This window comes from Aquila chrysaetos, chromosome 21 (genome assembly GCF_900496995.4).
Source record: "Aquila chrysaetos chrysaetos chromosome 21, bAquChr1.4, whole genome shotgun sequence".
In the NCBI taxonomy this organism is placed as follows: domain Eukaryota; kingdom Metazoa; phylum Chordata; class Aves; order Accipitriformes; family Accipitridae; genus Aquila; species Aquila chrysaetos.
Window position 1 is genome coordinate 7,823,339 of NC_044024.1, and position 25,386 is coordinate 7,848,724.

The 25,386-nt window shown below is 48.4% G+C and overlaps 2 protein-coding genes across 5 annotated transcripts in view; one reads left to right on the forward strand and one right to left on the reverse strand.

Moving 5' to 3' along the window:
• Window positions 1-7,522, forward strand: part of MCF2 (MCF.2 cell line derived transforming sequence) — a 60,787-nt gene extending 53,265 nt beyond the window's left edge. For 2 of the 4 annotated variants that reach the window (XM_029997003.2, XM_029997005.2), the window contains 2 exons: window positions 819-919; window positions 4,855-7,522. In XM_029997003.2, the coding sequence (XP_029852863.1) occupies window positions 819-919; window positions 4,855-4,931 (178 nt within the window). In that variant the 3' untranslated portion in view covers window positions 4,932-7,522. The remainder of the gene's footprint in view (window positions 1-818; window positions 920-4,854) is intronic. The other 2 variants (XR_003920898.2, XM_029997004.2) reach the window with 2 other exon arrangements.
• Window positions 7,523-8,930: 1,408 nt separating this feature from the next.
• Window positions 8,931-25,010, reverse strand: F9 (coagulation factor IX). Its single transcript, XM_029997006.2, has 8 exons — window positions 24,888-25,010; window positions 21,665-21,828; window positions 21,296-21,320; window positions 19,279-19,392; window positions 17,390-17,518; window positions 15,044-15,282; window positions 12,667-12,784; window positions 8,931-9,673 (listed from the first exon to the last, which is right to left on the reverse strand). Exons 1-8 carry the CDS (start codon window positions 24,952-24,954, stop codon window positions 9,126-9,128), a joined length of 1,404 nt encoding a protein of 467 aa, XP_029852866.1. The 5' UTR covers window positions 24,955-25,010; the 3' UTR covers window positions 8,931-9,125.
• Window positions 25,011-25,386: the final 376 nt, after the last annotated feature.

The following is a 25,386-nucleotide window of genomic DNA, read 5'->3' on the forward strand; positions in this document are numbered from 1 at the left end:
TGCCTTGTTTGGGATGTGGGAAGGGTGATATTAGCAGGAACCTGAATCAGATTTGTGCAGGCACTAGCCTGTAAATGCACAGACACAAAAGCCCCGTGGAGGATTCCTGGCTGGCATCTACAGCCCTTGCACTTCAAGGAAGAATAGAATAGAATAGAAAAGAATATTTCAGTTGGAAGGGATCTACAATGATCATCTAGTCTAACTGCATTTTGCAAAATTCAGTTTGTTGTTAGCAACGCAAGATGTAAAGCATCTCAGTTTTGCTGAATGCTCACCACCTCTCATGGTGGTTTCGGCCAGTGCCAGGCAAAGATTTCTCACACCAAACTTTTTTGTTAGCACAAATTTCACTGCATGAGTGAGACAGAAGGATGTCGTTTATGAGCATGAGTATTTCCAGCTGCCTAAATCTTGGCTTGAATTTACTTATAGTACCCTGACTAAATTAGTCCTACCAGTCTAGCTCAATAACAGAGAAGCGAGGAAAGTAATTGCCCTTGGCTCCATCGGTAGTCAATGGAGGAAAACTGGCATCTCTGGAGGTCTCACGCAGGATAACTTGTGCTCTGGAGAGTCCTGTTCCTCTCCATTGACTAGAGAGGGGCCCAAGGCAGTTGTGCTCCCAGTGTAGGCTTTTTAATTAGGTTCCTAGATTTAGGTGGGAAGAATACTTTAAATGCATACCCAGCTCCTGTTAAAATGCTTCCCTGGTTTGAACAAATTGTTGGTTGCACCGACCGTTGTGTAGAGTGTGCCCATATCAAACTGCTCCTGGGTTGATTTGTTCCTTTTACTAATGCTGTTGTCGTTCAAAGGTTGGTGAAAAACCTAAACAGAAGAAAAGAAGGCTGGATTCCTGTCCACAGCCTGCAGATAGTAGTTGGTGACTGCAGATTTCGGAATGCCAAAGTCGCAGGTATCATATAGCACGCCTAGCAGAAATATTTCATAACTCCAATCAGGTCTTTTAAGCCATTTGCATTACACTTGATGTACTAAATCTGGCTGCATATGCCTCTGCAGGAAAAAAAAGAAAGCAGCTACTCCAAAAAGCCTGCAAAAGTAGTAAATTAAGCTTTTTTTGTTTGTTAACACCTTAAGACGTTTCTGTGACTTTAGGCGCTAGTAAATTAAAACCAAGCATTTAAAAACATAGATTTCTTTGCAAGAGCACTGGGTAGAAGATCGGGGAGAAGAGACGGAGTCTGACCAGGGATTCCCGTGACTGTTTTGCCTACTCGCTGCTGTAGCTCAAACCCCATGTGAATAGGAGGTACCTAGGCAAAATCTCCTCCTGCTGCAAAAGACATCGTGGCCTGACCCCCAGCACTCTCAAGGCAATACTTCATTTCTGCAGCCTCACTCTTGCCCTCATTGCTGCCTGCTTGTTAATCCATCATTAGAATAAAGTTTATAAACAGGTTACCAGGTTTTGGCAGAAGGCTTCTAGCCTCAAAAGTAATATTTCTCATTTTCTAGCCGTAAATGTACATAGAAATAGATAGGGAAGCATAGCAGATGACACAAGAAAATGCCTTAAGAGCAGCCTGTCGCCCTTGCCGTGTACACAGCATCACCGCTCCATGTGTTGCCTCATCACCATGCTGTCCACTGGAAATGGGAGACCAGGGTTTGTGATGGGAGCAGCTCAGGAAACCCACATAGGTTTAGCCCGTTAAAAAAAAAAAAAAAAGAATACACCAGTTATGACCCTACGAAACAAATTTTGCGAGTAGATTTCTTTTTAAATACTTTTTGTCAAAATCGATTGTTTTGATGAACATGAAGGAAGCCTTCTGAAAGGCTTAAAATTCCAGTCAGTTCTTGATTGTTTTCCCGTATATTTCAGTGAAATCCTTCCTGTACAGGAAGGTATTTTTTTATCCCCTTTGTTGCAGGGCAGTCAGATTTCACAGGTTGGAGGTTTTCTGACTTTACGTAAGGGGCAGCTCGCGGTGGGCTAGCAGCACAGCGGAGAGGACTCCCCTTGGTGTGCTCCCACCTGGAGCACCATGTGTTGTCTTCTCAGCAGTCAATCATATCTCGCTGGGTCCTGGACCACAGCCTGCGCAGGAGGTTTCTCCAGCCATAGATGCATCTTGAAAATAGGGTGCTGGCAAACTCTGAACACTGGTTTGCTTTGTCAGTGGTCCTATCCCCCAAAGCCTAGAGACTCCAGCCTGGTTTACAAAGTTGCTGAGTACAAACTAAGGAGAATTTCACAAGGCAAAACCACAGAAAGTGGTCTCGTGCTACTGCCCAGACGCTCTGCAGTCGTGTTGGCGGGGTCTAGTCGCAGCACTGAGGCTCTGTTTTCCCTGTTAAGATTAACTCTGTTCTCTTTCGCTATCGTGTATGCAGTCTCTAGGCATGATTCTAATTTTACATGCACTCCAGGCAATACTGTAGGATGCTGTAGGATGTTTTCTTGCTGTTTCCTAGAGCTATTCCTAGAGCTTTTCAGTGACGTGTCCTTATAGCCATAATGTATTTGCACTCTGAAAACTGATTTTCAAACAGTACCTTTGCGTTTAGCAATCCCTTTTCATCTGTGGACTGGTCATTTTATACTGCAGGTGACTTTGTACCACTGACTGCTCGGGGACGCAGTCTGGGTTGGGTTTTTTTCTGCTTTTTCAGAAGATGGAGCTCTTGCTCCAGTATAGCAGAGGGATAATTAGGCAGCCAAGCTTGTAGAGCAAAGTAGGGGCAGGAGGGAGCACCGTAACCCTCACGTGTTATTAGCTGCTTGTGCTGAAATGCTGTTTTGCACGTAAGCGGGGTAAACTTGATTAACATGTTGTGGGGTCCCCAAGGGCTTAGAGTGCGCTGGAGTCACTTCAGAGCTGGGGGAGAGGCAGTCCTGGCCCTTCGCGGTGGGTAGTGCCTCTGTTATTGCTCAGCTCCAGGTCCCCACAAGAAATAAAAGTATATCTCCAATCACGGATTTTCCTAACCAGAATTCATACAAACTTGGGATTTGGGTTTTTTTCAGTGCAAAGCCTTTAGATGAATAGATGAAATGGTTCCCTTACCTTAACATTTTTTCTTGGATTTATACTGTGGCCCTAACAAAAACCTCCCACCACGGGTTGGCTAATACCTGCCCGCTTACAAGCTGTTCCTCTCCCCTCCTGCTAATTATTCCAGTGTTGGGCCAGTACAAAACATAATGAAGTTATAGGGAACTTTTTGCTGCCCATTTGAAGTTATCAGATATATATTTGGTCAATGCCCCTACCATTGCCAGCTTTGCAAATCCACCATCCTCCTGCACCCAGCCTGCCGAGGGACAGCCTATGTGCAAAGCTGAACTTGCACCACCCAAACGAATCCACAGATGATTCTTCTTCCTTTCCTCACGTGGTTGCATAAGTAATTTTCCTTACAGATGAGTCATTACTATTGGCACTGCCATGTAACTGTTGATAAAACAAGTGTTTTGGTCCAAATCTTCTTTTGCAAAGGTGTGCGTGGGGGAAACTTTATTAAACTTTTTGCGAATCTTGGCCAGGATATAAGCCAGGAGGCTTTTTGGGAGGAAGATGGCTGGCTTGGAGGTCGTTTTGAAAGCCGGTTTTCCCTCTGGTATGCCTCTAGCTATAATTTCTGAGATTAGTCCTTGCTGCTTTCTTCTGAATAGATTTATTCTGTCTCCTGTGCAAATCCATGGTGGATTTTTTTTTATGTGTGTGCCGTAGGAATAGTTTTGTATCGCAGGTGATAACGCGCAGATGTCAAAACGGGAGAGATTTGGAGAGAACTCTGCTCAGAGAAAGCAATATTCAGAAAATAGCTACTGCTGTGTTGCTAGTTTAAGCTGCCTTGCTAACGTGGTCAGGCATTGCCTGGTCAACTGACTTGACTTTTATATGAATTAACAAGGAGATGCAAGATTATCTCCTCATTTCCCTTGCGCGAGACACACATTCGGGGAAGGTGAGGGCTGCAGCGTTACAATCCCAACTCCCCTTCCACAGTGGGGCAGGAGACAAAACATTTCTGCAAGTCCCCTGGTTGCTAGCGTGCCAAAGATCATGAGTTACAGCACTGACCGCGTCGGTGTCGGTGAAGGAAAAGGCGTCTCGCCTCTCAGCTGCGCTGCAGCACCCACTTCAAGGCAAACGGAGAGCGGGGACGGCAGAAATGAGGTCACTGCCGTAACCCAAAGCAGATGCGTGACTTGTTTTCACTTCAGTGACACTGTGCTTGTGGCCAGCAGCACCGCAGCCTCCCCTCTTGTCGAGGTTAAGCTCCGTCCCTGCTCTTCTTTTCTCTCAGCAGTGGTAAACAGATGCAAGCGAAAGGAAACATGTTGTTTGCTCCGAATTTTCACATCAGAGCAAAATGGGGCCAAAGCATTTTCAGCTTTTTTCACCTGACCTTTAAAAGCTGGGCAGAGAGAAGGGCGAGTGTCCCATTTCCACTCGCTGCGTGGAGGTTGCGTGAGACTGATTTCTTTTAGAGGGGGCATGAAATAGAGTAACCTGAATAAAAACAGGGATTCAAATGAAAAATGGAAGCAGTGATAAATGCCTTTACTTATTATATATCTAAAAGAAGTATTGCTGCAACTTTCAAGTTCTTTCAAACAGCAGACAAGTTACATGGCAGAATTGGCCTTGAGCCCAAAGGCAAGGAGCGTTGCGAGCAGGCATGGAAGGATGCTCTGTGCCAAGGCAGGCGCACGCACCCGCTTGGGTTAAGGAGGACGCAGGCTCCTCTTCTACGTGCCAGACCCTCTCCTAGTTTGTTTTAACACCCCACCTGCCCAATTATCTCTTCCAAGCCTTAAGGGGATCCCCTGTGTGTGTGCTCTTCGTGCTGAGCAAAGGTTTTCCCCCTTGGTAGTGCCCGAAGGACGGAGCTTGCGTGTCCTCTGTTCCTGCTGGCCAGGGCAGTGGGGATCGTCCTCTCGACTGCGGTGAGCCTGGGGCAACCCTCGACGTGGCTGCCTAGGCCACGTGGTTTGAATCTGCCTGGTAAGAGTATTGTACGTGGCTGAACTCCTGAGCTCTTGCAGGCTGGCCTAAGCATGTTGGCTGAAATGCGCAAGTTTTGTCTAAGTTCTGTTTAAAATGCCACTTGCAGTTTTGCAGATGCAGCGCAGCTGTTTGCACTATTACTCATGCACTTTAATGATTGCAGCCGCAGGCTTTCGTATTTATGCAGGGTCCATTAAAGGTAATGTTGATTTCTTTTTGGCCTTTGAAACGTAAAGCAGGGTCTCCTCGTCCAACCTGCGAAGCCAGTCAGCTTCACAGAACAGCTATTTTGTAACGCTATAGAAAACCATTTTGAGCCTGACAAAATAAGGAGCCTAGAGAAGACAGCAGCTGGCCGCGCTGTGATAATCAAGTGATAGATGATGGAAATGAGTCAAACCCTGTGGTCCTGCCTTAGACAAGGCTCCCGCTGAAGCTAGTGGGAGTTCGGCTTTTAGGGAGAACTTCAGGAGTGCACTTATCTTTTTTTTTATGTTATACAAATGTTACATGATTACAGGGAACAATGTATTTCTTGGAATAAGATGCTTTAATATTAACATCATTCTTCATTACTTTATAGATGCTGCCCTGTGTAACACGAGAAAGTTTAGTTCCCCTTGAATTAAGGGTGAACTAGCAGCATCCTATTTTCGATGCTCTTTGGAAGCTTTCAACTAAGTGTTACAGAGAAATAGCACAATAGTTGGAGTTGTCCTGTACTATTCATCACATTCACAGACCTCCACAGCTTCATCTGCACTGAACGGGACTGGGGTCCTAAGCAGCTTCTCATAGTCATAAAGGAAGCCATTCTCTGCTCTTTCTTTTTTTTCTCCTATGGAAAGTACAGTATTTTATTATTTTTACCTGCTGTTTTTCCATGACATCCATCACGTTTCATCAGAGAAGTACACTACAGTTTCCTGACACTTTGTTTAGATGCTTGAAATTTCCTCTACAGGTTGAAGGCTTTACCTACTTACTAGCTGACAACTGTTGAAGTTGGTTGCAAATAAAAGAGTTGAGTTTTGGTAAACCAAAAAAAAAAAAAAAACAAAAACCAAAACCAAACCAAAAACCAAACGAAGCTGTATGTCCTGCTTAATTGATTTTATGGATGGGTTTTTCTTAAATATCTACTTCAGCTATGTGAATGTAATGTTCTGTAAGAGCATCATCTGGCTGACTCACATGCGAAGATGCAATAACGCTAAAGATCCTCTTTTTGCACTTAGGGTCTGACTCCAGCCCATTGCAGTCAGTCCCATTGATTTCAATGAGGTTTGGATCAGGTCAAACTGACAACTCAGGGTTGTCGCCAATCACTTAGGGTCCCAAAGCGTCCCAAGGCTGAAACCTGTATCTAGCAAGTGTTGAAGTTTACATTAAATGTATGTACTTTTGGAACACGTGCCATAAATCAAAGTTAAATGTCCATGTTTGCACTAAGGATCTTCTTGTGATAAGACTGTACTTTTCAGCATCTTTAACAATAATGTATCTCTTGAATTTTTGAGAAAGAAAAAGGAATATTGAACACTCATAATTTAATTTTGTGTTTCTTTGTCTAGTTTTGCTTTTGTAGAACATAGGTACAGGTGGTTTAACTTTTAAGCAGATGTGTGCAAAGAGCATCTGACTGTGTTAAGAGCAGGGTTAATAGTATGCATGCGGTAGTGAATTTGCTCTGTCCCGTCAAAATGAAACGTTTTATACCGTGGACTAAAGGGGGACCTTTATGATCTGACTTTGATTTGTGAACCATAGATTCTTAGACACAGTACGAAGTTGTTAAGTTAAAACATTCTGGGGTATTTTTTGGGGTGACCATTTTTGTGCAAAGGAATTGTTGAACTATGTGATGGCTGTGATTGCCAGGGGGGTTCCCCCACCACACTGGTGGGCTTTTCTCCAGTTTGGGTGGGCAGTATTGCAGATAACCCCTGTACACCCTCAAAAATGTGACCACCTGAATCTGAACTGAGCAACGCTGCAAGACCTAGAAAGAGCCCAGTGTTCTTCAGCTGCTGGCAATCATAGCAGAGAGGGTTTAAGTCACGGAAGGTTATTTCTATCTACTTTAAAATTGGTCACAATGCACTTGCTAGGTGGAAAAGTAGGAGTCTCTTAAGTTACTGTCGGGGCTGTTTATAGTGGTAACAATTGTGGTTAACAGTACACATTTTGAGGTACAACTGTAAATATTTGTCTCAAACATAGCACACATTGCATATTAAGTGGTTTTAATCTTTTTTGTCTTCCATAGTTTTAAAACTAAGCTTTTATTAATTTATGAGGTTGATAAGTTCTGCAAATCTGAATGTACAGTCTGAGATTTTTAACATTTGAAACTTTGCACATGACATGGTATGTTACCTTCAGTATGCTGTTGAACTAGGCTCTTCATGTATATGTATAAATTACAGTAGAGAATTTTCTCTGACTGCAAGTTTAAATGAACTATATTGTATATGTACCTGTAAAAAAATGTGTTAAATCTATATTTAAAGATTAAAAACTTGTTAAATAAATTCATATGAGAATATGCAACTCTGTCCAAAGACACCTCTGCTATAATTGTAGAGAAAACAAAATAATTCTCACAGTGTTGGTTTTATTTAATTTCTCTGGAACAAATACAACCTTCTTGCTTGCCTTTTGATTTTAAAATAAGCAGTGGCAGACGATCCGATGAGCTTCTTGCTGGATGTAGCGGCAATGAAATTGGGAGAGCCACCTTAGCACTCATACCGACATCTGCAAGAGCGGCTACTGAAATCCTGCCCTGGCTCAGGGTGTCTCCATCACCAGCCTCCCCTGCATCCTAGCGCTGGGCAGCGCTGCCAGCAGGGACCTGCGGGCTTGGGACCGCAGGACCACCGTGCTCATGGGTGGGTGCACGGGGACCGTGTGGGCATCGGCGTCTTTTGCAGGTGCTGTGGGGGGAGAAGTGATCTTGGGGGCACATCTCAGCAGGCGGGAGAGGGAGGAGACCCCTTTCAGTGGGGTTCTGCCTCCGGGGACGTGCCGTGGTCCTGTGCGCGGTGCCTGCGGCGTGGTAAAGCCCGCGCACGAGCTGCCCACGCCAGGCATCGCGGTGCGGGTCCCAAAGGCCACGCTGTTTCCCTGTGCACCCCTGGCGTTTGCCACAGAAGGAGATAATAGACGAACCAGCACTGATCAAAGGTAAGCATCCCTTCTGCTGGGATTATTCCCTTCTGCTGGGATTATTCCCTTCCCTTGAAGTTGGGAACCGAATTAAGCCCAGCACAGGGCAGGCACCCCCCAGCGAGGTTTCTCCCACCCGCTCAGACCAGACACTGGGGTGTCCCACCCTGTCTGCTCTCGGGGGACATCCCACAAACTCATTTGGGGAGGGCAATGCCCTGTCTCCATCACCGCCAGCAGCACCCATGGCTGCAGTCTAATTTAACACGATTAATACGGAGACCAGGACAAGTAATGAGCGCTAAGCAGTTCTCTTTGTGATCCTAACAAGGCTGCGCAGAAATTGTTAGCATAAAGCCTGCCACTACCTTTAGATGAGTTTTTTACAGATTTTAGGTCATTTATACAGCCAATTTTATGCCATCCTAAAGCAGGAGGAGCATTCCCTGCTGCCTGTGATCCGTCTCAGCCTGGCTCATGTGAAAACGTCTGGCCGAGAGTACTGCGGGTGCAATGCTTTGCGTGTTCACCTCCCTCGTGGGCTTCTGCTGCAGGGACGATGCTGGATGCTGGTGCTGGAGGCACCCAGTGCCTGCTGGGCTCCCCTTGCCTGCGGTGCTGTGCGGCAGACGTGGGCGATGCCGGTGGCACGCTGGCCCGGGGCACGTGTGAGCCGTGCCCCAGCTCATCCACACCAGCCCTCTGCATTTGGGATTTGGGGACTTAACACCATCTCAGCGGTGCCGGTGTGTTCAGGAATGCAGTCACGGGTAATTAAAAGGGCTTTTTATTTCCTTATTACTACATTTCCACTGCGTTCTCTCAACTTTTGCCCTTCCAAGAGCAGAAATTAGTTCGTTTACAAATGTTTATTAAAATGCAATGATTTCTGAAAACCACGTAGATTGCTACGGTCTCCCCTCAACCAACCAGTCCATCCCCCAGCACGGCGTAACCTCCCGTGGGTTAGGTAAGCCTCGTGATTTCCTTTATCCACTTCAGGTACTTGGAGACCCTGGTGTAGATGCCGTATTTACCTGGCTTGGCACATTCCTCACCCCAGCTGGTGATCCCCGTGAGAAACCAGGTGCCCTCAATCTCGGTGGTGTAGGGACCCCCGCTGTCCCCCCCGCAGGTATCGCTGCCCCCGGCCGGGAAGCCCGCGCAGAACATGTTCTGCAGGATGGTGGTGGAGGTGCTCTTCAGGCAGGTCGGCCGGTCAACGAAGGGCACCTTGAGGATCTGGAGGATGGTGGCCGGCCGGCCGCGGAAAAGCGTGCTGCCCCAGCCGCTCACCGTCCCCGTCCCGTGCTTCAGCAGGGCGTTGGTGAACTCCCGGCTGCCGATGCAGATGGGAGTGACGTAGCTGTTGAAGCTGAGCGGCCGGTCCAGCTCCAGGAGGGCGATGTCGTTGTGGTGCTTGTTGATCGTGGCGTTGTACGTGGGGTGCGGAAGGATTTTCACCACTTTACGCCGCTGCTCTGTGTTGTCTTCCTCGTTGGTGTTGTATTCACCTGCAGAGACGAGCGTGGCTGGGGCTCCGTGGCCGGACCAGCGACCGTGCCCTGCCGGTTCCATCCCGATGCGATACCAGCCCAGCCGGGCGGTTGCAAAGGGATGAGCGCTGCACACCCCAGCCCTCAGGCTGCTCCGAGCCTGGTGCTGGCGAGTCTGCTTGCTCCTTCTCAAAGGGCCTTGGAGGTTTCCCCACGGCAGCACCTCCTCGGTCCCTGCAGCCGGCAGGACCTGGACCCCCAGATATGACGCCGGGCACAGACCGGCCGATCAAGTGCCAAAGGTCCAGATGCTTTTGCCAAAATTAGTAGCAATGTGGCTGTTCTTGGGATTTAGCACCCCCACAGATACGTAAGGGGGATGTTGCCCTAACATCAAAGAGGGGAAAGCCCCTAGAATGAAGAAATCTTCGTTTAAAATAAATCATTTCTTAGTGAAAAGAAACCTGACCTTCCCTTTTCTAAAACCGCGCAGCCACAGGGCAGAACGAGGTGCAGGGGGGCTACGAAATGCCACCCCCCCGATGCTCACAGGTGCCCCCGGGTCCCTGCTGCCCGCACGAGGCTCAGCTGCTTGCGATTGCAGGGTGCTGCCGGCAGCTTCAGGCTCCTGTGATTGAGTTGCTGGCAGCCTATTACCTCCCCTCCCGGCTTGTGTAACAGGTAGAGGGAAGGGAAAAATGTTCTGTGGTCTTGGGTCGGCAAATGGGCAGCATCTGGGTCTGCCTGTCGCCGAATCCCCTCTCCTGCCTGTGAACTGGCTATGCTGAAGGCTCCTGAGCAGGATGACTTTTCCCGCTTGCTTTCGCACAGCCCAAGAGGTGCAGGGTGCGTTTAACCCCTGCTGCAGTATTTCTACATGCTTTGCTGTAATCTCCAGAATATACGATCTCCTCTAAACAATATCTGCAGCACTCCTGGCCCTGGCAGTGTCCTGTGTCTGCTGCGTCCGCCTGCGAGGAGCGGCACGGAGTCCAGAGAGAGAGGTGAGGCGGTTTTCTGTGTTCACGTTAATGCTGGTGCCTGATGAAGGTGGGTTTGGTGGCTGGTGCTGCTGATGTGCTCTGTGAGGGTTTTTTTGCAGCAGAGTGTGAATGTCAGCTTCCTCACAGGCTCTGTTTCTACAGTGTAAATGCAAGATAGATGTGGGGGAGACTTTCAGGAGGTTTTTCTTATGCTATGGCTGCTTACTATTGCTGGGGACCTGAAAATATGCTTCAGGGATGAAAGTGGAGAGGCAAAGAAGGACAGGGGAGGGGAATGCTTCTTCCACCCCCTGCTATTGATTTTTGGGCCTCCCAGGATGTTATGTACAAAGCTGAACATCTAGCGTGAATGGGCGTGAAGGAATCAGATGTTGCCCATGCAGTGTACACGGTGCAGGCACAAATTCAATAGTCCCTGAAGCCCTGCAAAATCGTATTTTGCTTTCTTGACTTGCTGCTTGTCCAAAATCCTGCCCCGGAAACCCAGCGGTGCCGCAGAGCTGTGTGAAGGTAGTGTGAGGGGTCTTGGCTGATAACGTATCCTAAACGAATGGGGTGCGTGACATGCAGGAGAGAGCCTGAAAGGAGAGGCAGTTTGCATGCAGATGTAGCAAATGCAAAACCTCTGTCCAGGCGGAAACGTGCTTTTCTAGGGGGAGGCTGGTTTTGCACTGGGCATTTTGTACTTTCTCACGTTAGCGGGTGTAAGGCTGGGCTTTGTGCTGGGCTTTCCAGCAAAACTGCCTGAAAGTAGATGGCAAAAAATGCTGTGTGCAAACTGCGAGCCTCATCCTGCCGGCACCGGGCAGGTGGTGCCCAGCCCCATAGCACTCGGTCTCCAGGGTCTGGCCAGGCACATTCAGGAGCTCTGCCATGTTAACATGGAAGATGAAGGTGCAGCTGGAGCCCTCTTAATGAGCTTGTTTCTGTAGATATAAGCTCAGTGCTTCAAGGCTCAGGTAGAATGTCATTTTTGTCACTAATGCATTTCATAGTGATAAAACAGAAAGCATGATTCTTCCATGTCTCCTCTCGGTGCTGCTCGTAGCAATTGCTAACTATATTAGTGTTCCCCTCCTGTACCGATCAGTGTAACCCTCATATACTACATATTCACACAGGGGAGAAACAAATAATTTGGGGAAGCTGATTCTGCCACAGCTGTGAAACGTGGCACCACGGTGCTTGCCAAGGCCCCGTGCTGAGTTATCAGCAGGCTGCCTAGCAGGGTGTCTGGAAGAGCTGGGTACCAAGAGTTGGGGGAAACACCATTTTTCAAGCAGAGATACGTTTGTTTTATAACATAGCAGTATCACTTGCTGTGCAGCCTGGCCACACCACCCCTGCTTAACTCCCCAGAGACCCTGCTGTAAAAGCACACTTCCCCACACGCCAGCCTGGTTTCTCTACTTCAATCCATAAATTCTATTTATTTCTAAAGAAGTTAGGAGAAAAAAGTAGTTATCTTCTCCTTGCAAGGAGTTAGTTAGGTTGCTGGTGCCCCTCTTGCACCAGCTACGTGAATCCATTCTCTGAGAGTTGTGTGAAAACTTAGTGCGACCCCCAAGAAGAGCAGAAATCCCTAGTGAGGTCCTACGTGGCTAGTAGAGATAAAAATCCATCACATCAGCTCGTGAAGCAGCATCTTAAGTGAAGCCCACTGGGTTTTTAAGCAGCCTGGGGTTCTCTCTGGCTCGGATGAGATGATTGCCTGTGGTCGGGTTGAGCTGTGCTTGCAACGGGGTCCAACAGCTCCATGGCTTTGGGACCAAGGCCAGACCCAGCTCGCTGCTCCCACCGGAGGTGGTGGTACCTGCAGAGACCAGGCTGCCGAAATGCCGCAATCTGCAACCGGGGCCTCGACGCCCTAAAGCAACTTGCGCTGCGTTGCCGCCCGTCACGGTGGCGTGGGTCCCGGGGTTCTGCGCGATGCCTTGTGCCCGGCCAGTGCAAACCCCGTCCCGCGTCCCTCGCCCGCGCTGGCCCGATGCTGCCCGAGGTGCTCACCTGCCACGGCAGTGACGTTGTCGCCTGGCTGCAGGCAGTGCGCTGCCGTCACTACCCATTTCTCGTTGATGATGGACGCGCCGCAGAAGCCCACGCCGTGGCTGTTCACCAGATGAACCTGTGGGAGCGGAAGGAAATCACGCTCGTGGGTTTGTGTAAATCGGTGAGGGAGAAGAGTGGGACGCACGGGTTTTGTTTGGCTATAGGATGGCCTGCGTTTAGGTCGTACAGACCCGGTGCTGCCAGAGATGCTGCTCCTCGGGAATTCCCTGCCCCTCCGTCCGCCGTTGTCACAGCGGGTAGCCAGCACCACTCCGCGCACGTGTCAGTGCCCCGTTGCACTCGTCCTCCCTTTGCTGCCAGGCTGGGAGGGCAGACAGCCCCGAGCGTAAACCTCAGCATAAAACTTGGAGCATCCAAAATACAAGCACTTCTGCACCTCCTAAAAGTGCCAGTGACTAGATCTTAACTAGTTGACTAGGGAAAAAATCTCAACTACCCATTTCATTTGGACATCTAACTGCCTCAGCACTTATGGGGCACAAGCCAGGACATCCCTTATGCTAAAACTTCTAACTAAATTAATCAGCTGACTCAATGGACTGTGTTTAAAAGAAGGATTGCTTTACAATTCACCCTTTTCGTTCCTTTCACGTGACGTAGCTCGTCACTATCTATCTGCCTCGTACTTTCCACGTAATTCCTCATTCGATGCCTCGTTAGGCAGAGCCGGCTGCATTTTAAGGAGCTCAATATCCATAACGAAGAGGATGAAGCTTGCCCACGGTGATGAACCGGCGTGCCTCCAGGCCCGCAGCCGTCCCCATCCCTGGTGTCCGGCGTGGGGTCTGCCCCAGGCGCCGCGGGCCGTGCCCACCCCCGTGGCGTCCGGCCGCAGGGCAGGCTGCTGCCGTGGGGCCTGACCCCCACGCGTGCCTGTGGGTGCGAGACTGCCTGTGGAACAGCCAGAGACATAGATGGTGACGTGGTTTATAAGGCCCTTCACTGGGATCTGAGCCCCACAACCAGCCCCAAGCCCCAGCACCCCTCCTGGTTGCTGCCTGAATCCCCAGCTGGCTGAGCATCTTCATTTGCCAGCTGGCAAAAGGGCAACCAAGATTTTTTTTTTGGAGGGTGCCTGGTCAGGTAAAGGTCTCCGTGAGCACAGGCAGCTAGCCAGACTTAGTGGGCTTGTAGCATGTGAATTTTGTTTCTTATGGATAATGATTTCTCATATTTGACTTTCTGGTTCTTCTCTTGGCTCTCTGTGAATGCGTGGTGGGTGCCAGCACCACGTAAGGCTTGTCCCACGAAAGGCTGAGCCAGAAAGCTCTGCGTGGCCAGGGCAGCGGGACGGCCTCTTCCTTTCAGACACAAAACATGACCTCCCAACAAACCTCCTGCTGCTTCTGGTGGCCATGTACGTCCCCAACACGTTACTGGCTTTTTTAGCTCTGAAATGGAGGGCAGATGCCTGCTCCTGACCCGTCTGCACAGCCCCTGCTCACTGCTTCGCTCCCTCAGCAGACGTAGAGGGATCGGCTGATGTGTGTGAATAGGCATTTACGTCCCTGTGTGGGCAACTTTTCACTGACGTCACCAGTGTCGATCTGTGCCAGAGCTTGCAACAGAAAGAGGTTTGCCATTCCTAAAACCTCATCTGAATTTATTATTTTGCACTCTCAGCCACTGAGATTTCTGCGCTCACTGAAGCCAGAGTAGAATTTAAGGGCAGTAGATGACTTTGAAAAAGATGCAAGCCAGGAGATAACTTTTCCTTTTGACAACAATTTAAAAGTACTTGCAGAGCAGTGGGTTGGAGGAGGCTTCTTTGCAGCCCCCCCTCACCTGTGATGTCATTTTTGGTGAGGTAGAGATGAGTAGGATGTCGCAAGTTGGATAAAGAGTGAGCAGCTGGATTTGGTAGATGTCGTACAAGGACAGATCCTTTGTTGGTATAAATTGTTATGGATCTGTTGAAACTGATGCAGTCAAAAAATGAGCTGCATTGTTCCTTGCGAAGTTGCGCCTTGCAAAGCTCCCCTCCCTCAGCCTTCGGCTTAATCTTGGTAAATTCATGGACTACTGGGAAATCTGTTGCTATAGCTCAAAACCGGCTCCTTTGTGCCCTGTCAGATTAAGCTGCTGTGACTGCCTTCTAGCCAGGGTAGACCCCCAGGCAGGCAAGTTTTGTTGCTGTGGCATAAAACTGTATATAGAAGGAAGCTGTGCTCCTGTTAGACTTGAGATCTATTGCTAAAGTAACCTGAGAGGCGGGCTTTGGATATGTAGAAGTAAGACAATCCTGCATTCAGAAGGAAATGAATAGACAGAGCGATTGCTGGGGTTACAGGAGAGCTGCAGAAAGAGCCAGTACCTGCCAAGGCACCTCGCCTCTCATGCTGTCTGATCCACCGACAACCCGGGTGCCCGTCTTAATTATCGGTGTGATTTTTGTGGTGGTGGCAGTGCTGGTTTCCGTGACGTTGTCGAGCACCTCGTCATGAGCATCGTCGTGGTCATCGGCGGTGATGTTCCAGTGCTCAAAGGTGTTTATGGCTCGGGTGAGCTTGCTCTTCGCTTCGGGAGCCGTGATCCTCCCACAGGGATACGGCACTGGGAGAGAAACAGTCGCGGTTATGACTGGCTGCGCATCACGCTGAGGGTTACAGCGATCGAAGGAGCAGGCGAGGAGGCAGATGCTGCCTCATCCCAGCACCCTGTTTTGGGACCAACATGGGAGACGCAGGGCTGTGGGCTGACTGTGCGTTCTCCGTACAAACAGATGCCCGTGCCTTTGAGCCACAGTGCCGGTAATATGTAGAAGTAGCAAAAGCATAAATTGTTTCTGGGCTTTAGAAATGACAACTGAACAGCTTTTAAAAAGAAAAAAGCTTGCGAGAGGGAGCGTGTGTCTGATGGGATGGTGCAGCTGTGCCTTTATTTTGTGGGATGCTGAGATGCATACCTGGGAGGCTTGCTGCGGTAGGCAGCCGGGCACTTGGCTGACATTTCTGCAGCAAGTAACTCCAGTACAATAGAAGTCCAGCTGGGAGGGGGCAGGAAATAATATCTGCCAATTGTACAGATAATCCTGCTTGGCACCAAGGTGAGGAAAACATTAATAAACTCTTTTTAGAGTTGTAGATTTTCTCTGTTAATGAAGATCTCATCTGTAGGCTCATTTCAGATGAGCTCTTCCCATTTCTCTCCTACGCAGTGTGTGCCGAATTCCTGCTGATAGTGGCAGTCAAAATAGTAAATAGCATCAGGCATTGTCTTTCATCTGAAAAGCTTTCGACAGCCCTGTGCAAACAAACTTAGTGTAAAATCAGATGTAAGTGTGGCCTACTGAGATTTCATATGCTTTTTTTAAACAGTCTGCTTTAGGAATAGGGCTTAAATAAGTGTTGAGTGATGGAAAGTGCTACCCGTGAGGTTAGGCTAGGAATTGAAGGTTTTAGAGCCAACAAAAGTTAAGCTTTTGCAGGAAGGGCAATTACCCAACCTGAAAGATGATCTTATTGCTAACAGTAAAACTTTCTGGTCCAGTGAAAGTGACACAGCATGTTGGGCAACACAGGCCTGACTTCTTAATGATCTCCATTAACAGAAGGACTCCTAGACTAGGATACTTCCTACACTGATTGCTGAAAGTCAGCACTTGCAGGAGCCCTGATTGCTCCTGGCTGTACCTATCAGACCTTCAGAAACTAACTCACCTGTGCGGGTGCCCGCATGCTGGGTTAGGTGTGCAAATCTCTTACTCTCGGGTGATAGAAATACAACAGCATCAAATGTTAAATTGACCTTAGATGACAAAATATTTCTCTGCTCAATCTCCTCTTTCCTCTGCCAGATGTGCTTCTGAGATGTTCATGCCCAATTAACTTGCTGTGTTGCGGTGGGTTGGGATTGCACGTGTCAGGGTAGTTTGAGATACTATAACAGCCTAGGAGTGGGGTAAAGTTGGGGAATATAACAAGAACCAGCTATTCTTTAGCCCTTTATGAAGTTGCATCCTCAAGCAATGCATTTCCCCTCCACTCAATACCACAGCTAAACCATGGAGTCTAGTTCCCGTTGAGGGTCTTTGTGTGCAGATACACACTGTTGGGAGGACAGCACCTCCACAAAGCTTCACTTGTTTCCACCCAACTCGGGAAACGACACTGCCTGATGGCCAGCCATGAAATGGACTCTCAGGAGGATTTACAGTAAGAAAGGTTGTCTTTTGTTCTGGAAAAGCCCAGAGCATCCTTGATGTAGGATCAGTAACTAAATAGTAGCTCCTATTGGAAGAACATGAGAGTGAGCTCTGGCTGGACACCAGTGTGTATGCTGGTGTACCTGAACACCACGTTTCTGCCTCCAGAAAACTACTGATTCATATCTAGAAATATAAGATGGCTGCAAGTGGGAGAGGCGCCTGTGTGAGCAGCCATCTGAAATGAGCATTTGCCTGGTGAACAAATTCACGGACAACTACCCTTGTTCTCCACCCACCTAGGCTAAAAAACGGTGTTTAAATTGCATCCTTCAAGCCTGACCCCACATCTGCCATTGGGAAAGTGCAGGGTCAGGCTTTTTACATTTGTTAAGCAGGAAAACAAGGCTGGTTTCCAACAGGATATTGCATTTCTATGAGATCCATGTATCTAAATCCAGGACAAGACCTTGGAAACTTCCACCCAAATCTCTTAAAAACACTTTCAAAGCTAACCTGTAGGTTCACAGGACTTTCCATCTTCATGAAGTCTATAGCCAGCAGCACAGGAACACACAACTTTCTGCGGTGGGTCATGCCTGCAGAAGTGCTTGCAGCCTCCATTTTTAATAGCACAAGTGAAGTCTGAAAGAAAACAAAATGAAACTGTGAAAGCTCTTTTGAAATAGAACTGGTCAGAGATTTGTTGGGACTTGGGCCTTTGGACTCAGCCTATAACCCACTGGAACTGGTTGTTCCAGACTATGGAAACTGGATGCTTGTTTACAGGGAGAGTGTCCTCCTCCCAAATCACGTCTCTGCTCATAATGCAGGAGCGCTGGGCACCTCTTCAAGAAGGCAGGTTGAGGCACGGCCCTATGAGAGGTCCCACTGAGCCCTGGTGCAGCCTCCTGCATCCAACAACTGCGTGCTGTCTGAAATTTGGCAGCCTGACTGTAAAGGGCTCCTGCAAATATTTGGTTACGAGCCACGTGATTTCCCCGCTGTCATACTGCTCTCCTTCCCCCCACGCTTACGGCAATCCAGCCCCAGTGCGGATGCTAGCGGAGAACGCCATGTGTCAAATGGGAGCAAACCCTGAACCCAAGAAGGGCTTTGTGCTGGGATTATCGCTGGGCTCCCAATTTAAAACCTCAATTCAAAGCCATATGTTCTTCCTGACATACCAAAAAATCATTGCAGCCTGACGTGGAAGACCCATTTCAGCAGGACGTTTGATGAAACGGGTCCCAGACTGAGGCACGGCGAGATTCCCGTGACTTGCGCGTGTCTTCTCCCACCCGACCTTGCACTCCTCTGCGGTGGGAACACCATCTCTTGGAGGTGGGAAACCACTAATACGCAGACGCCCTTTTAATTCTCAGTGAGTTTTCAAATAACTTCACAGCAGATTAACTCCACTCCTACTTCCTCAAGGACACCTCCCTTCCTGTAGCCATTTTAATGCCATCATTTACTATTTTTACAGAGCTCCTTTTCACGCCTCACTTCTAGCTCTATTTTTGTTCCTGTCTCACTTCCACGAGAAATCTGCAATGAGACTATTTAAATTTGATGCAGCTTTGAAATGCTCTTTTTAACGTACACTCCTCTCTTGCCAGAGCAGAAGCACAACTAGAAAGAGAATCTTTTATTAGTGCAGTGAGTCTAGCACATTATGCGAGTCGCACAGCCCCTGATTATATTATAAATATAAGAGCTGAATATCCCTTTTGCTTAAATTATCAGCTGTTTGGTTTTCATAAACTCCTCAACCCATCAGGAAAATATTTGCCTTTTGTTTGCCTTCAGAATCAAGGTTGCTGGTGATAATTATAATTATGAATTTAGCAGAGTGCCATTGAGAGGAGGTTGCAATAATCCGGCCCTGCTCAGCACCTGCTGCCCAGCCTGGCGTGAGAAATGGAAAGGAGGAGTGAGAGGATGGGGGCCCCGTCGGGGTCGGTGGAAAACCGTTGCTTTCAGCAGGTGGGCACGTCGTCCCTGATTGACGAGCAGCCCCGGAAAGGCTTGTGCTGGGGAGATAAAGGAAGGTCTCTGTGTCAACATTTGCGCTGGCAGCTGCAGCGTGCTGAACAAAAGACCTTGAGCGTGAGTCTCTGTCGAACCCCGCGTAAGAGCAGGCATCTCGGTGCTCGGCGGAGGTGGAGCTGGGGCTCCACCAAGGGCAGGAGAGGACAGAGACATCTGCTCCTGTATCCCCAGGCATGTCCCCCTGTAATCCCGTTGCCAGCAGGCTGGATTTGCACATTCATGCGGTGCCTTACAGCAAGGCAAAATGTGTCTGAAACAGCACTCTAGTAGGATAAAACTCTATGCCCATTTTGACACGGTGGGATTTCAAGTAGGGCAGAACAGCCACAGGACGAGTCCCTGGTACGTACCTATCTCACAGTTTCTGCCTTCGTACCCAGCTGGGCACCAGCACACATAGGAACTTACTGCATCCTTGCAAACAGCTCCATTTTTGCATGGATTGGGGTCGCACTGATCTCCATCTTGGAGAGAAGACAGGAGAATTAACAAACATGAGCATCCGCCACGGCTGGTGCCGACCAAGCGCTGGAGCCTTGCTCTGTGCAAGCCTCTTGTTAAAGACGAGCAAGAGACTGCATACCTTCCTTCTCTGTCATGGAAAAGAAGTCAGATCCTGGCACCCAAGGGCACAACAGACAACGTCAGCGCTGGGGTAACATCAGCAGCAGTGCTTTACCCAGAGTCCTAATTATGTACCCTGTCCCGTGTGGGTTAATTCTGCTCGTTTCAGCAGAACTCCTCTTTCAGTCTCACTCATGCAACATCTCAACAGGACCTCATGTCTTGGCTAAATTAGGCAGAGTTAGAAGGTTTGCTTCCTCAAGAGTGGTTAGGATTTCCCAATCTGAATTATTTTAACACTACTGTCTTTATTCTCTGAAGGTTTGGGCCAGTTCATTTGGGTTTGGAGACCTCTCTGTGTATTAGGATTGAGAGCTTTGGTCATTGCTCTTTCTTTCTAAGTCTTGTGCTACTATTAACTGGTCTAGATTTTTCTTTACATGTCAGGGCTTTTATTTTCACAGTTGCCTACAGCTGAGAAGCTGAGGCTTTAATATAAATACCCAGTATTGCAAAATTAGTGATCTAACCCTGTGGAAGAGTAAGTCAGTGACGTTAAATTACAGGGAAGCGTGCTTTGAAATGGTAATGCAAAGAGAAGAAGAAGGGGAATGTCTTGATGCATTTGTGTCCTGCCAGTAAGCATGGCTGTTAATGGTGCTTTCAGGAATGAACTGGAACGCAAAAGGCAGATAGCAAACAGGGACAAAATGGTTTTGTCTTGTCTAAGGCATGGTGTCGGGGTTTGCACATAAGGTGTGGATCACAGCTGCTGTTGCTGCCTGGTGAGGGCAATTGGGGCTTGGTACCACTTGGGCGCTGTGCAAGGTGTGAGCCCCTGTGGGTAGCACACGTTGGGAACAGCAGCTTGTAAGCTGAACATTAAAGCAGGCACTTTGGATGACAGGGGAATACATGGCATTTACTGTTTTTGAAGAGCTAATTGGTTACAGTGGCAGGGAAACAAATGCAGTGTTGGGTTTCATCAGTTGGTTTTTCAGATGACAGTCTTACAATGCAAATCTAACTTTTTTATTTTATAGCCTGGACTGAATAATCTGAATTATTTAAGTCTTTTTAGTGAGATGTTCTGGGCGCTTCGCCAATCTACAAAGCAGTTCATTTATTGAAATGTCCTTAAAATTAGTTTCAGATGTTTTAGTGGGCATTGAAATCTTTTTGGTAAGGGACTGAGAAGTCATTGGGGATGGAGGCTGAAAGGGAAAAAATAGATGGTGGAAAGAAAATGGTGGAGATACAAGGGTTTGGGACCACTGGTGTGAATTGCAAACAGCTGTTTGCTATGATCATGTTGAGGTTCCACTTTAATATGGCATTTCTAGGGATTCATGCTGTGCTTGCACAAGGCTGTGCCTTATCTGGAGATCTCTGCTTGAGAACAGAACATTTGCTGTTTGCTGAAGGGATGTTAATTATCGTTGTTGTGCTTTACTCACTACTACAGCTGAAACTAGAAGCCCAGAGTGTGACCTGGGTTCAACAGATCCAGTGGTCTGTGTGAACCATAGGTTCTGTGAGGTTTTTGAAGTTTGTTCAGAAAAAACCTGCTTGAAAAAAGAAAACGTTAATTTTTTTTTTTTTTTTTTTTTTTGCTTTGCAATTTGTATACAAACGGGACAGACCCAGGCTGGGTGGCTGCAGGATTTAGGGTGTGTAACTCTGACTAGCTCTGTCCTAACACACTTTCTGAATGCGGGAATACATTTGTTTCACTAAACATCTGCTACTTATGCACTGAGAGATTAATATTATACATTTGAACATGAAGAAAGCAGCTCTTACCAATGTATGTTTTCCAAAACTCCATCTGCAAAGTAAAAAAAAAAAAAAGTTTCCTTTGATTTCTAATTTCTGGGCTCTGCTTGAGTGAAGTAGTAAAGGGATGACTCCAAAGCTAAAGCAAAAGACTTGCAGGAAAACAACCACCTCTGTAATCCCAGTGGTGACCAACAAACCTTTAAAGCAGTTCCCCAGCCCAACTGATGGATCACAAATGAGAATAAAACACGATAGGTGCTGCACTTGGCCCCTGCAGGTTTTCCCCTTGCTGTTCACTCTTCTTTCCCCCTCTGTGCCTCCTCACCTGAAAGGCTCGTAGAGGTGTGGGCTGGGGGGAACAAGGTCTTGCCATTTTGCAACAGCGATACTCACTGTTTTCTCTGTGTTTTCAAACACTTCTCGGGCTTCTTCAAAGCTGCATTTTTCTTCTATGCATTCTCTCTCAAGGTTCCCAGGAATAACCTCTTCCAGTCTGTTTGAATTGGCTCGCTTTTGTCTGCTCAGAACGGAGCTCGCCTCTTTGTTCTCGATGAAGACTGCAATTTGAAAAGAAATAGGGGCTAGAGAGGAGCAGGCACCACCATGGGATGCAGCTGGGATGGGCTGTCAGGGCTCTGTTCTCCCAGAAAGCAAGCCCTTTTCGTGCATTTGCCCCCCTGTTGCCCTATGGCCAGGGATGTTTCAGGATCGTTATCATCTACTTGAGGTTTCTTTGGTGTCTAACTGAGGATCACATCTGGAGAACAGAGTCAAAATAGTCAATAGACAGAAATGACTGATGGCGAGAGGGTGATTAGGAGCGCTGAAGTTTGATGCTTAAAATACCCTAAAGCAGATGGTGTATCTCCTATCATAGATGCACAGACTGGAATATTTGAGAGGGGAAAATAATAGGCTTTTTCATGCTGCTGCTTGGCGAGGTCTTGTTTGGACACAGAAATTGTCCTGCTTTAACTGTCTCTGCGTGTTTTGGCTGTGAAAGGCCATTTGCCTCTGCAAGCAGCTGCGGCCCTTGGAAGCCACGGGCCATTTGCTTCTCTCCCTGCTCCTCGTCCTTGCCCATGAGCCTGGGTACCACCATTTCTTGCCGGCAGGAGAGGTGACATGAGCCCTCCTCACCCCCTGGGCCAGGTGACGTCAACGAGGTGGTATGCATCCACCTTCAACTTGCTGGCCGAGCTCCCGGGCAGAGAGCTGCTGGTGCTGCAGGGACCCCCGGTCTAGGTGGGATGTCTGCGGTAGCCACCAGCCTTCCCGCGGTGGCTGCCTGGTGAAGGGCACAAGGACGTGCGGTCCCATCATGGTGCTACCATGAATGCTTTCCCAGCAGGGCCACGTGTCCCATGGGCAGGGTCACCAGCAGCAGCCTTCCCGTGGCAGCTGGCGAGCAGGGTTTGCTCCTGACCCGCTTCTCGGAGACCCCCGCCTCTGTTGAGCACTCTTCTCCCACCCCACTGCTCTAAAAAAGACATTATTCACCCAGAGGATCTTCCTGCTTTGCCTCCCCAGCCTCCCTTCTCTCTCGACCCTCCCTTAGCGCTAGCAGCCATGTCCCTTTTTGTCACCAGATGGCACGGTAGAGCAGCTCTTGGAGCTGCTGGTGGCCACCCTGGCCACGGACCCTTATCTGGGGCTCTGTGCTGGAAGGGGTTCAGGCACCTGTGGGCCTGGTCCCTCTGAGGATTAAGGAGAGCAGGAGCTCAGCCAGGCACCGAGAGTGAGGAGAAAGTACCAGCTGCTCATTCCTTCTCATGGCTAACTTCTGCTCTCCATCCAGAGCAGATCCCAGCCTCTCCGAACCCGCAGAGGATCGGTTTTGTTGAAGTCTCATGAGCCCCAGGAAGGTTGCTCTGATTTACGCCATGCTACTGATGGTGTAACCAGCTCCTTCACCTAAAGATTTCTGTGCAAGAGACTGAGCTAACAGTTTTTGCAACGCTTTTAATCATTGTACAGCAAGCTTGCACCTCTGCCTTCCTCATGCTAGTGTGTTTTTGGTTAAAAACGGAGTGCATTAAAATCCTGACCTTAACCTAGCTGTTTGGCAGTAGATGTTGATGGGTAAAGCACTGACCTCTGAAGAAGCCGGGCTTGTTTCAAACACTGCAGCCCCCGTGGGGTGGCCGGTCCCCTCCCAGCTGCAGGTTGTGGTTTACGTGTGCGACATGAACATCCACCCCCAAGCGAGCCTCCCCGGCTGAGCGGGGGGCTGACAGTGGGGGGGGGGCACAGCCTTGCTGGAGGAGACCTGCCTCCTCCTCCCCGTGGCATGGGCTGCAACCTCCAGCTTGTCCCCAGGCTGGGCAGAAAAGGCTCAGGTGAGAGCGATGGAGCAGCTTTCCTTGGTTTTGTAACCCAACGGGGCTCCCCATGTGCTTAGTGCCTGGGGAAGCCGATGCGGGCGCAGCCGCCCATCGCCCTGCGTGAAGTGAGGCAGCTGCGTTAGACCCACTCCTTCGTCTCTTCCCGGTGGGATGTGCCAGGCACCTGCCATAATTAACCCATTTACTGGAGAAAACTCATTTTAATGAATGCAGCTTTACCTCCCTCAGATCCCTCTAGGCTTTCTCAGTTGCTTACTGATCCCACACGCTGCTTTACAAGCAAAACTTGATTTGAACTGAACCTTGCAGGCCCCATGGGGTAACAGGCATGGTACCCTGGCTGGAAACCATCCTCACACCAAGAATATATTCACACATGACTTACCAGCTCCTGAACCAGTATCTGAGAGAGAGATATGGGTCTTCGGGCCAAGGGGCTGTGGGGGCAGACCTGTCCTGCCAGCTGAGTATAGTATTTTCTAGGAGTACACCCAGGTGGGTAGTGGTACCAATATACTTAGGCTCTGCTCACTTTTCATTGCTAAGCAGACATTTTGGAAAGAGGCCTTTTTCTTTTTAATCTGTTACTTGAAGTGTTTTAATGGAAGAAGAAAAGCCAGCCTTGCACCAAACAAGTACTCACACTGGATGTCAACCAGCTTCTGCTGGAAGTGTTGCTGCTACAGATAAATCAAGCAATAGCCTGCATTACTATGTGTGATTGCCCACATCCATCAACTACTCTATCTTGTCTACAATTCTGGCTGCATCTTACAGTCTTTGTTAAATTCACGCTGGGTTTGGCTTTAAACAATTCTCACAGTGGCAAATCCAATGACTGCTTTATGGACGTGAGTACTTGTTTGTACTGCAGGACAAAGTGATGGCACACGAAGAGGTGTGGATGTTACTCCACCAGCAAAGCTCTCCCCTTTTTTCCTTCTGTGTGTGGGTATGTGCATTCTAAAATGGCTGAATCAAGCTCTGAAAGCTTAAAAGCTGCAAAAAATTTAAGAAAAATCCCATTCTTTAAATTAATCCCTGTGACACATTCTGCGTAAAATCAGCATAAAAACTATTATTTCTTTCCCAAGAAAAGAACCAGAGCATTAAAGAGAGGAGCTGTGAAACACAGCAAACCCTCTGAGCTCTCATCTCTTATGAGACTGCACAAGCCGTCCCACTGACAAGTGACAAACTGTCCCTTCACCTGTGCCGGTAACCCCCCACAGCCAAAAGTGAAGGACTTGCTAGGTTTTAAACGAACCCACCTGTACTTTCGGCACCAAGACAAGCTCCCAGAAGACAAATGGAGAGTGCGAGGGGGATATTTGCCATCTTCTTCCCACTGCCCAAACCTCTTGCTAACAAATTGTTCAGGTGGTGGAGTTCAGTCAATAGTTCCAAAGTGCAAATGCTTGTTTATTTACTCTGGGTAAGCCTTTAATTTAAGGTCCCCAGATGTGCCATTGCTGAAGCTTGAAATGGCAGCATGGGTGTTATCGGGGAGGGCGTATCCACGTACAAGAAACCTGCTGGGTAGTTGCACTCCTTGAGCTCATCTTCTGCCCTGTAGGATGTTACTGCCATGTTTGGGGGTTGAGCATAGCACAAGAATAAATTAATTCAGCCTCAGTGAAAGCACTGGATCTCCCATTCCTATCCAGGTGATGTGGTTGGCCATATAAAAAAAAGTCCACAGTAGCATTTTCAAAGGCTTCAGTATGGTCCATGTTTTGTACAAAAGAACCGGCACAATTCCCTTGAAGA